The 12715-nt window shown below is 41.9% G+C and overlaps 1 protein-coding gene across 2 annotated transcripts in view; it reads right to left on the reverse strand.

Moving 5' to 3' along the window:
- Positions 1 to 12715, reverse strand: part of rnf123 (ring finger protein 123) — a 139606-nt gene that overhangs the window by 106244 nt on the left and 20647 nt on the right. For both annotated transcript variants that reach the window (XM_083972021.1, XM_083972022.1), the window contains exons 22-25: positions 10486 to 10586; positions 10173 to 10365; positions 9442 to 9587; positions 3090 to 3173 (exon numbers count right to left, since the gene is read on the reverse strand). In XM_083972021.1, coding sequence (XP_083828147.1) covers positions 3090 to 3173; positions 9442 to 9587; positions 10173 to 10365; positions 10486 to 10586 — 524 coding nt within the window. The remainder of the gene's footprint in view (positions 1 to 3089; positions 3174 to 9441; positions 9588 to 10172; positions 10366 to 10485; positions 10587 to 12715) is intronic.

Here is a 12715-nt window from a genome sequence, read left to right on the forward strand (position 1 = left end):
CGTGAGACTTTTTTATAACCGAATAGAAACTCCTTGTTGTCCCTTTAAAAATCGTCAAAAAAATATTGCGATACTAATGTGAATCGATTTTTTCTCCCACCCCTAGTTTATAGTAAGAGAACACCTGTGCCCGAATCCCAGCAGGGCAGAGACACTAATAGAGAGATGATGTTAAGCCGCGTACTTGTGTGTGTGTTTGTGTTACTGCAGCTGCTGTGAAGAAAAGCAGGAGTTTACCCAGAGAAACAGATGAAGCCATGTGGAAAATATTGTGTTTGGGGAAAAACTTTCATCTTTTTGATGCTGAACTGTTAGTGTGGGGGTACAAAATAACCTCTGACCTCATGTTGTTAGACAGCGGCTCAACGTTTAGCTTCTATTATGTGGCAGTGTTCAGATGGAGCCACTACTATCCTCCGTAACTAGGGAAACCAAGGTCTTATAGATAGGGAGGATGGGAAAAATAACAGGTGACAACAAGGGATCAACAGGGTCTTGACACATGTAGATTAAGACTATACAGTAGCTTGTCCTCATGCTGGCTCTGTCCTGATCATCATCTTCTCCTTGGCCTCCTTCACCTTAGCTTACAATACAAGCATCTACCTGAGACACCACAACTCCCGCTGTACGCCTCAGGTCCCGTTCAGACCCGTTATTAACCACCGTCCTCAACAATCAGCTCTGAGTTTGTCTGTTCACACATGATTAACGATGTGTCCCCACATGCGTCTCCTGCGATGGCTTTCGATCAGATCTCACTTCCTGCTATGTATGCAAATAAACGGGTTTGTGTTTGTTGTTTTAAGCCAATCGACAGACGGGTGTGTTGTCACTACGCTTGTTTGGGAAGAGAGACGGAGGCAAAGAGAGTGAGGGAGAGTGGGAGGGGTGGAGTGAATCGATGCATTGTGCAAAGCTCTAACAATGAAATAAAGTTTTATCCATTTGAAACAGTCAAATATTTTCAGTTCATAGTGAAATAATGAGGCTCAGACCACCTCTATACGTGTCTGTTTGGATCTGTAATCTTTCATGAATGCGTTGCACTTGAACTTAGAGCAGAACAGCTGTGACTGGATCACCTAGAGATGTCGATACCAGGTCTGAGCAGGGTCAATGCGGTGTCCACAGAATCTCAACAAAACAAGGATGGTTAACGCCTTGTACCATGTCTATGTACGTATGTCATCAAAATTAATTTTGTCTCTTACAGTTAACAGGGAACAGGGAAAAACCAAAACCATTTCGGAAGAGCGTGTTCTCCATGACTGTCAGAGGACAGAGCAGACAGAAAAGTACGTGGAGGCTGATATAGTAACCGTCAGCACAGAGCTCAGCGTGTTTCCCCACCGCCTCACGTCACTGCGAGAATATTAATATTCGCTGCTGTGAAAATGATATTCGCTTTGATGCTGATTTAAATTCATTCTCTGCAGGGTTTCATATTCCACCTGCTTCCTCACCGAGCTCCTCCACAAGTGAGTCTGTGGTCGTCCTCTTCCCACCACAGTGTCAGACGTATTAATGCCATAAATCTAGTGGAAGCTCAGACACGTGGGGAACAACCTGCATATGCAATCTGTAAACTTCCTAAAACTTCTCACTGAACTTTATCCTAAAGAAAGAGAATAAGAAAATACTTCTTCTCCTCTGACTATTGCTCTGAATTAAACATAGTGCAGAGGTAATAACAATTATTACAACTTGCATAATCATAGAAGTGGCTGGCTCTGTTGTAAACTCACTGCATTATCAGCCTGTGAATATTCTCATTAATCCAGGACATAGTTATCTCTAGGAAAATTAAGTCGAACGCAACTGGACTTGGTTATTTGTCTTGGAAGACGTTTCAGCTCTCATCCAAGAGGCTTCATCAGTTCCTGCTCGTATCTGACCAGGCTGGGACTGGTCCCACTGCATTATCCTGACAAGACATTGAGATTTATGTTGTTTACCCGACCTCTTGTTTCTGAGCTGCATCACAAGTTTATGGACTGTTGGCTACTTTCCTATTGTTGTTATTATTGATAGCATTTTTACTTGTGTTTGGTTTTGCTGTTATTTTATTGTTACCTTTTGTTATGGGTTGTAAATGTGTATCATTGTTTCAAATTACGATGTAATGTTTAATTACATGGACCCCAGGTTGAGTAGTTACTACCTTGGCAGGGATCCAAACAAACTTAAAAACATACACCCGTTTCATTACTAACAAGTGGACCTCGCCTGCTTTACTTCCCTGGAGCGCTGCAGATATACACCACTCACAAAAAGTTAGGGATTTTCGACTTTTGCTTGAAACTTATGGAAAACGTAAAAAAGTTCATGCTACAGTAATTTTATATCATGAAAGTACAGTAGGGCATTCAGGTGGAAGTATGGAATGGTAATTTCTTCATTTAAACAATGCGTCTCTTCCAGTCTCTGTTCAACCTGCTGATGACACGCTGCGACACTCCAAGCTCAGTGGACACTGACAACATACCGTTTAAAGGATCATAGGGCAGGATTAATGAGCCTGGCAATGTCCAGGTACTTTTTTTTTTTCATTCATTCATTCATTCATTCATTTTCTATACCGCTTATCCTGCACTAGGGCTTTTTCGCCAGGAAATGGGAGGCAGAGAGGGGGGGGATTATATGCAGGATAGGGCCACTCGACGCGGGATTCGAACTGGACATGTGCATTCAAATTAAGTTCACCTGTGAAAGTTACAGTGCATTATAGATGCATTCTTAATTTTCATCTGGAGGCCAAATATCCATAACATTTTGTGAGGAGTGTATTTACTGGTTTACTCTGCACTTATAGAAGGTACAGCAGAACTAACTCCAATCACATGACAGTTCAGCTGCTGGTGACACTTGTGCCCTCGGTGACACTAATGAGAGAAGCTGCTGGAACCGTCTGACAGCAGTGTTGACTGGAGCCCAGCCAATTATCTTCAACTGAGCACCAACAAAACAAAAGATGTGATTCTAACTATCAGTTTATGTGGGGGCTGGGCAGGGGGTGATACTGAGGAGAAACACACTTAACCTCCTGTGGAATAAAGGAAGGAATGTAAAGACTCAGCGTGACTCACCCGTCCAGGGCATCGAGCGATCTTCTCCTCCGTGTCCTTCAGAGCCACAGCGTATTCATGCACGTCGTCTGAAACCACCACCATCTGGAGGGAAACGAGACAAAACAAACTCATGAAGAACTGTTGTTGCGTTTCCACAGGTCTGATTCTCCATGTTTGGACTTTTTTAACCTTCATTTCCTTATGCGACAGTTACAGTGTTACTGTACCTGTCAAGAAGTAGGTTTACAACTATTTCTATAAGATAAAGTTAAGCACTCACTGGTTAGTTCTTGAACTCTCTGAGGGAAAAAACTGAATTTATAAAACCAATTAAAAGGGAAAATGTCATGTAAACCTCATTGTTTATTCTACTTTACAAAGTTATTACATTTTGAAAAACTGTGGACATGATAGAGTAGTAAGTAGCATTCCCTGTTGTATGATCTGTATTATTATTATTATGAACTTCCTACTAACTTCCTTAATATTCCTTTTTAATCAGTGTCACAAAACACAAAAAAATGAAAGGTTAATTTCCAAAGTAATTAATTTCCGATCAGCAGCGTTTGATCACAACCTTGTCAAGATTCACACACTACGCTTCTGAGTACAGTGTGTATTCAGAGTACTACACATTATTCCACAACATGTACCATCTACTGTATTGTTCACTTTGTGGACCTGTGGATGTGCTGATGGTCCACCAGTAAACTCATCTAATCAGTACAAATGGAGAGGGGCAATACAAGGGCTGAGTTAATCAGATAATCAGGATGTCCATCTATCTGAAGTTCCTTTTTTAAAACTTGTCCCAACTCTTTGAGAGAGATTTCAATGAACAGGCCTTTTAAATCTGATGAAGTAGCTGAAAGAGTTTTTCATACAGTGTCTGTGTAAACACAAAGAGAAGCAGCAGAATAAATCAAACTGCCGCACTGATCCAACATCAGCCCTGCTTGGTCTTTACCCATGCTTATTATAAGATGCAATGTCTGAAATGGCTCCTCCTGACAGTCTGTAGATGTGATGGCCGATAAAAAGGCAGACAGTGTAAATTACCTATATCAAAAAATCCACTCACAACACCAAGCAGCACATTTCCAAACAGCGTAATCATTGTGTGGCCTTATTGAGCTTTAAAGCCTGCGACCACCAGCAGCACTTGTGGGTTGTGTTTTCAAATTAGAAACAGGGCAACACAATAACAGAGAGGTCGAGAGGTCGAGCTGTCAGGAAGGACAATCCCTGCTCCAGCAATAGATGGGAATCTGGGAGGATTACCGGGAGATGAGAAGGAATATAAAAAAAGATAAAGCGGTCATAGAAGAATATAAACAGGGAGAAGAAAGAAGGGAAAGGCAGAGGGATTAGAGAGAAATCATGGTAATTCAAATCCTAAAAAATACTGGTTTATATTTAACTAGGGAAATGATCGCACACACCAAAAAGAAATTCACATAAAACAGCATGTGTGTCTGATGCGTACAAACACACACACACACAGTTTTTTAAATGAATTTTTAAGGTAGTCTAGTGAAAGAAAGCAGCAACTGAGGTTGAATTGTGAATCCAACACTGAAGATCAAACACCTGTCTACAACAGCGAGTCAGTCTCCATAGATTCTAATGTTACAATGTCCAGCTTTACAGCAGAAATAAAAATGTTTGCATCCTAGTACAAAAACTGTTTTGGTCCCTACGACAAATTCCCTCCTTATGTACAGGGTGGATTTTTATACAACTCAGACATTTAAATTTTATCAAGAACTCAAGGTGTGGACAGTTGAGGGTAACGGACTGAAGGCTTCACACACGTCCTTCCTCCCTGCCTATTTCTTGATTAGCCAAGAGTTTAGGGGGCAGAGTCTGATACTGCCAAGATGGTGCCAGCAGAGCAGCTTCAAATTCACTCTTCAGAAATGTGTGGGTGACAACACCTTTATTTATAGTCTATAGATGAGAGGGGCTCGGTGTAGTTAAAGTGATTCCACAAGGATGGAGGAGTTCGTTAGTTTGGTTTACCAATAAGTAACAGCTACTCAGTTTATGTGCAGTGGATGTGCTGCTAGTCTACAGTGGTTTTCTTTCCCTGCTTGGTAAAATATTTCTGCCACAGAGATGCATAATGAACCACAACTTAAACCCCATATGTGATTACACCTGTTCTTATTTTATCGCAGAGGGTGGAGGCAGAACACGTCCCACTGAGCTTCAACACCAGTCCACACAGGCTTCACACCTCTGGGCACTTTTAAACTCCTGTCCCCGCCTCTTAGATCTGCTGGTTCAGGTCTTACATCTTTTTCTGAGCCCAGATTCAAGTCAGGCTTCAGACCAATGTCAGCAAATTAGCAGCTTTCTGACATGAGACAACCACTGAAGACCGTTGACAAGAGTGGGGCAGTTACACAACTGAGTCTGAATCTACAGTCTGTGCAACAGTCTGAGATCTGAAACCAGAGGAGGAGGAGGATTACACTGTGTGGCACTGAAGGCCACATTAGGATGATTTCAAAAATAAAACCATGAGGAGTTTTTATTTCACAGTGAACTTTTTCAACAGTGCAGCACAGAGAAAAAAAAAACGGATTCAGCTTTGATTCAGCTTCCCCACGGCACACCTGCTCAGTTTTTCAGATATCATTATTTTCGGCCTGTGGTCGTCCATCAACTCCAGCTGCACACTCACAAATTTTCACTTTGAGCAGATACTCTTCAAAAACACTGTAGCTCACTCATCAAACAGCAGTACTTTCATTTAAAATACTCCATTCAACAAACAGTCGCCCAGTCTTTTCCCCAAAAACGTACTCCCAATTCTTCATTTCATTTTCAGGTCAGCCGCACTGCTTCAAGAGGTTTTAGGGTTTATATAAGAAAAGTGGAGAGGAGGAGACAGATGCAGCTTCCTCCTGCACTTTAATAATCCCAGAGACAGTTTGTGATAAAAGTGACAGCGCTGAATAATCTAAAGCAGCGACTGTGGGTCAGAGCGGCAGAGAGTGAGCAGTTTAACAAGGTGGAGAGATGACACATAGTGAAATTAGCTCCCTGACTAAAAAACCTACTCCGTTTCCTTCTTTTCACACTTGAGGTTTAATCAAACTAAACACTGAACATCTCTGAGAAGTAAAACTGTGTATGATATCAATACCAGCATTGGAAATGGGGCAGAGATACCAGACTGGGCACATGTCCAAGACCACGTCTTAAAGGTCTGTGTGTTTTCCTACATCCAGCTGGAGGAGTAGTGTGGGTTTGTTTATTCCTGGATTTATTTATGTTCTTTTTCAATTGTGATGACTGTCAAAACAGATAACAAAACAAGATCCATTCATTCTCTGCATTTGTTTTTCAGAGGGTTTAACTTGAACCAGGCCATGCGACAATAATACGTTATATAAGATTTGGAAAAAATTGTATCAAAACATCTACGAAGTTAAAGTACAAGTTCTCATTATGCAAAATACCCAAATTCAAAGAGCTGCAGCACAGTTATCATACGTGTGTGCACATGTCAGCAGGATGTTGATGTCATCTATTCTAGGTCAAGCTAATGTCAACAAAAACTATTAAGTAATTAACTCTTTAATCACTATCGTTAATTGGTTTTTAAAAAGAAAAGAAAAGAAAGATATGTTTATAATAGGCCTATGTCGGTCAGGAGTCCAGCTCTGCTCCTTGACAATCATTGTGACTTGACTAATTCCCATAGTTATATCATGAGGCCAAATTATTGTTTTCACATATCAGAAATTTAGGATCTCTGCTCCAACTGGACATCTATGAATTTAAATTGATTAAACCTGGTCCATACAATTATCTATAACCCAGCCTGTCATGGCATCTGACAGATTAGTCCAAAGTGATCTCAAAATTATCATTATTATCATTCATGTTAATTCAATAACATCTTTCAGAATATGTAGTGTTCAAAATGTTTACATAACACATACAGTAGTTCACCCAGGTAACAGTGATTTACAGAATGTGGCTCTAAGAAGTTGTATCTTCACTCTTCTACTGTAATATAAACGCTTCACACTTCAGGCTCAAGTTCCAGCTCATCACTTATTCAGTAGTTGCAGCAGCTGTGAGAAGGAGGGGGTTTATTTGCAAAGCTTCACCATGATTATGAGTGAATGTATTCAGATCAGTTAGCACGCAGCAGATGACGCAATGACTTCGCAGTCACATTTCAGAGTTCATCCAGCCACAGATACAGGCTCCACGTGAAGGTCACATTCTTACATGTGAATAAAATATGCAGCATTAACCTTTTGTGTTCATATCCTGACAGATGCTCACTTCACATAAATACGCTGCTCCGGTCTGGCTTTAAATGCAGCGCTGTCAAGGAACGAGCAAAGAGACTCGTCTTCAGAAGCACAATCTCTAATTTATGTGAAGCCCAGGGATACACAATCAAAACACCGGGCCTCACATCCCCGTCATATCTGCTCGGGCTAAACTGCACTGGCTGACCTCATGCACTTCCTAGGCGGTTTCATCTGAATGTCACAGCGTGCTCAGTAGTGCAGCCGCAACCGCTGGCAAACAGCTTGTGAATTACCTGGTTTTCTGCCTCAACTCGTCATAAAACGTGATCTCAGTGGACAAACACAGTGTGTCCGACTCATACCACACAACTATTATGATCCTCTGTGTCTTTGTTGGGGAGGTTAGCATGTTCTCCCTGTGCCTGTGTGGGCTGTCTCTGGATTCTCCTGCTTTCTCTCCCACAATCCATAAACATGCGCACTAGGTTGGCTGGTGACTCTAAATTGCCTGTAAATGTGAATGTGTGAGGTTGTTTGTCTCTATATGTCGCTCCCCAGCAACCCTGCACAGATAAGCAGTATAGCCAATGGATGGATGTGTCTTCATTAAACGTTGGCTATTTAACATTCACAGTTCCAGTGGAAAAAGGAAGGAAACGCTTGGATTTAATAACCTCAAACCTCCTTTGGCACCAATAACCAGCTCCTACAGTAACTGTTGATCAAACCTGCTCAATTTTCCGGAGGAACATTGGACCATTTTTCCTGATCAAGCCGCTGCAGCTCAGGTGTATTAGGAACGAACAGAAATTGCATAGATTTAATGTTGGACTATGAAACCATGACGCTGTCCATGGTGCTGAAGTCACAGGAAATATCAAGTTCTGTCAGGGCAGTTTCAGAGACAGATTGTAACAATGTTCAGAGCGATCTTTGTTTCCTACAGAAGTGAAGCAGCCGTTGTCAGAGTTAAATGTTACATGCACCCCGTTTACACCTGGCATTAACGTGTTTTCAGTGATTAGACTGCAGTCCTTGACCACATGAAAGTACAGGTGTAAACGCACCCAAGACACATTGAAGAAAAAAAAGTAGACACATTTCTTTTTTAATTTACCCATGCAAATATGTGATCAGATCTCAATCGGATCTCATTGTGGACACATGGAGACGCACGTTAATGCCAGGTGAAAATGCTATCTGGTCAAATATTCCAATACAATCTGGATACGAGATACATGTTAAAGCAGAAGTAAGCGATCCGGTCGTTTTAACTAACTTCTTGTCAGCCGATGGAGTAGCAGCCCCCGCCCTCGTCATGGATCTATTGGTCCTCGTCCCTACGTCACCACATTCACGCGCATCCCTTGGCTGCACACACAGCCCTTCATGCCGTTCTCTCTCCTCATTGGATAAAGGTTGTAGGATACAAGGAAGTATACAAGACGTTTTCTCCTCGGCTTACAGCAGAGCAGAGTGACTGACAGACCCGTGTTTCGAACCAAACACTCTATGTAAGTGATTGCTGTCGGAAGATATAACTATTTAAGACTTATATTAACACAAACATTCCGCTTACTTCTGCTTTAATGCTAGGTGTAAACAGGGTGTTAGTGATTTTTCTACAGCTAAGTATTGGAAAGTATGCTGTCACTTCAACTGTTTCTGTTCAACTGTTTTTGCACTCTTAAGGTTGTTCATCAGCATCCAAACTGGGTTAAAGTGATAGTTTAGGTAATTTAATGTTTAAAGTTTGGAATATATACCTGAAGTAAGCTTTTTTGCTTTAGTTCTTCTTACTTTGGAATATATACGTTTGGAAAATTGAGCAATGTGCTGTTGTGTAAACGGCTGTTTGACGAAAAAGTAAGGCAATAAAAACGTTAAAAATAAAGAGTACACTTCAATTTATAGTGTTCTTTATCTGTGGGGATTTTTTTCTAAAGTAGCAAAAACATGGTTTTGAGAATAGCCCTGTCAACAGCAGCACATCGCTCAGTTGATGGGATGATGAAATCAGGTGGTGTTTGCTGAAACCATTTTTGTGAAGTGTGAAGCTAAACTGCTTCACATTAGCTGGGCAAACTCACCTTGCCCAGCTGCTGATGAACACTCAGGTTGTACATCATCACAATCCCATCAACTATCTCCAGCAGGGACTTGTCTGCGATTGGCTGATCGGGCTCCTCCAGCGGTCTTCCCAGCAACAGGCCATCGTTGCCATGGCTTCCCTCGACTTCAGGTTGAACAAAAGAGAAACAGACAAGAAAAAGTTGAAAACAAGACACTATATGTAGTGGAGTCAGACCGATATCTACCATGCTACAGCTGGTGGGAGGTTTGTATCCATTGGGGTAGGAGCAATTTTATATACAGTATCTACCTAGCAGGAAAGTGAGACTCTTCACTGGACTCAGAGGTTAATAAAAATGTACATACATATGATATAATAACTTGAAACCAATAAGAAATCTAAAACACTGACTGCTGTGACACTAACAACACAGCATACCACCCGCAATAAGAAAAGGGTCCACTCCACTCGCAGTCAAGAGATTCACGGCAAACTCCTCAGATATTTGTACCTTGCTAGCAGTTACCATGGATACCAAACTGAGACCACCAGATGTGGTTTAATACATTTACATGATTCGGTCCATCAGTCCCTTGATTATATAATGGTTCTGAAATCACACATTTTGGGGGTTGAAAATTGAAATAAAAAGAAATTAAATGAACTTGACAACATCAAATTCTGTTCTTCTGGAAATCAAAATTTCCCATCATCTGTCCCCAGTCAGTGTAACGTTCGGGTACTCACTGTCCTCCTCCGTCCTCTGCTCCACGGTGAGGGTGCGAACCTTCACCTTTTCAGGCTGAGTGAGGGGTCGTCTGGGGGTCATCAGACTTACGGCGGCCGTGCTCAGGAAGCGGTTTGCCCGGCCCAGAGTGGGAGAGCTCAACCAGCTGGGCCTCGCCAGAGCTCCACCCATCGCCGCTGCACCAAACGGCCTCTGAAGTCAAAATAAATGAAGGAGATAAATAGCCTATTTCATTTAATGTTTGTTGTTCTTTTGTTTGTTTGTTTAAATTAGAAAAGGTAATTTATGTAAAAATACAGAATAGACACAGACCTGTGCTGCTCCACTCTCCTCATCCTCGTCCAGGTCGTCCATAGACGCGGCCTGGATCTCTGCAGGGTCAATGATGATGTTGGCTTTACTGGCCAAGTCATCTGGGAGATTAAAGAAAGGTATTCATCATTTTAAAGCAACACTTCAGAGTTTGATTTTTTTTTTTTTTCTTTGCAAGATAAGGGGGAAAAAATTGGACTTATTCTCCACCACAATTGCATCACTCTGTCAGAAAAAACACAAGAACACAAAGTGAACATGAAAGAAAAAACATCAAAAGAAGAACAAAAAGGAGAAAAACTGTTATCACTTTGATTAGTTCATGGCTCATATCTTACATCCCAAACACATCCCTGTTTCCTGTCAGACGCCATGTTCAGCGCTGACACGACGCACTCACATAACAGAGTAAAAACAGTGCACGATGTTATTGTCATTCACACACACCGACAAGCGCGCATGCATGACAGTAGTGCGCGGTAAAAGCGAAACTCGTACGTTCCGGTCGCACCAGAGTGCCCAGACAACGCAGGAGTGGTTTAGTGACTTTGAGAGTCTCAGCAGATTTGAAAAAGGCTGACCACCGATGTTCCCCATCACACCTGACAGAGCCTGAGAGGAGTGCAACATAACAAAACAGTCTGAAACTTTCTGAACGCTCAGTAAATGTTGCTTTTGTGTAACCTGAGAAAATGAGATACAAATCAAAGTTTGTATAAAAGGTAACAACTCTCATCAGAGAAACCCACCAACAAGAAAAACAGTTTATGCAACAAAAGATACTGAATATTATCACTATGTGAAGATAACAAGAGGGGATCAATGTTTTCTCTTGACAAAAACCCTCTTCAAATAGTACATAATTGTACAATCCATACCCTCGTCTGAAAGATAAACCTGTCTAGAAATGTATCTATTGTTATTTTTCTTCCGCATTAAAATATCTTTGAGTAGTAAACACAAATGTCAAGCATGTTCCATCCCAGAAAAGCAGTTGTGGAAAAGTACCCAAATACTGTATATATGTTATATTTTTTTTTCACCAAAATCACCAAAACTGTTGCTTATATCTGTACTGTAATCTATATCTATCAATAAGGAAACACCAACGTAAACACCACTGAGATCCACAACTCTAACCACATCCAATCAAAACGCCAGTGACCTCTTGGCTGATAAAACCCACCATGTTCATTTCCCCCCTCTCACGTGTGCTTTATGCAAATGGAAAAAATCAGCCTGGCGTTCAATCAAAGTGATCAGTGAGCTGATCGATAAATGGGGTCAGCCTTAGTTAACAACAGATGACACAACGTCATAAGAGCAGCGGGCGGGTGATGAATGGCCCAGTGATTTACAGAGCTAAATGATGGGGGTGTTAATCAAGGCTTGATTAAATGCAGGTGGAGAAGTGCAGGCTGGACACGAATACTGATGTGAGAGGGAGGGGGAGAAAGGAGGGAGGGAGAGGGAGAGTGAAGAGAGGGGAGCGGAGGTGGAGAACGAGGATGATACATCACAGAAAGACAAAGTAGAGAAGGCGAGAGTGAATGAGGGGAAAGAGGAGACAGGATGGATTCAAATGACAGCAGACACACACATACACTAAACCACATGACACACACCACCTACCGCTGACAATCAATGATAGGCTACACACTACCCAAAACTGACACACAAAGACACACACACTGACACACTCGTCAAACCAGCACTTACACACACCAACACACACCACCCAGCTAATATGTGACGGAGCTCTAACATCACTCTGAGCTGGAGAACAGGAACCAGGTTGGACAGCATGTTCTGCTCTGCACAGTGATGAGGAGCTCACAGCTCCGATCCAGCAGACCACTGACACAGCAGCAAGCGCATGGGTCAGTGTGTATCACTGTGTCGCCTCTGCTCCGTCATTAGATGATATGAAAGAAAGTCACACCTCCCCAGAGAGCAGCAGTGGTGTCGTATGTCTCTAAAAGCTTCTATTTCTGGACCAGGACAATAACCTTTTTTTTTTCTATATCAGCAGTAACAAACAACAGCTGGCAACTCAGAGTCACATGCACCTGCAGGACTCGCAACCTACCAAGTCTGTGTCTGACACCGGACAGTAACTCTGATTCAGACATGAGGGACACTGGGTTGTTCTGCATGAAACACTGTATATAACAACCCCCTAAACTCATTCATTCATTCGTTCATTGTGTTGCTGTCACAACACGATCGT

Source organism: Trachurus trachurus (assembly GCF_905171665.1).
Source record: "Trachurus trachurus genome assembly, chromosome: 5".
Classification (NCBI taxonomy): Eukaryota; Metazoa; Chordata; class Actinopteri; order Carangiformes; family Carangidae; genus Trachurus; species Trachurus trachurus.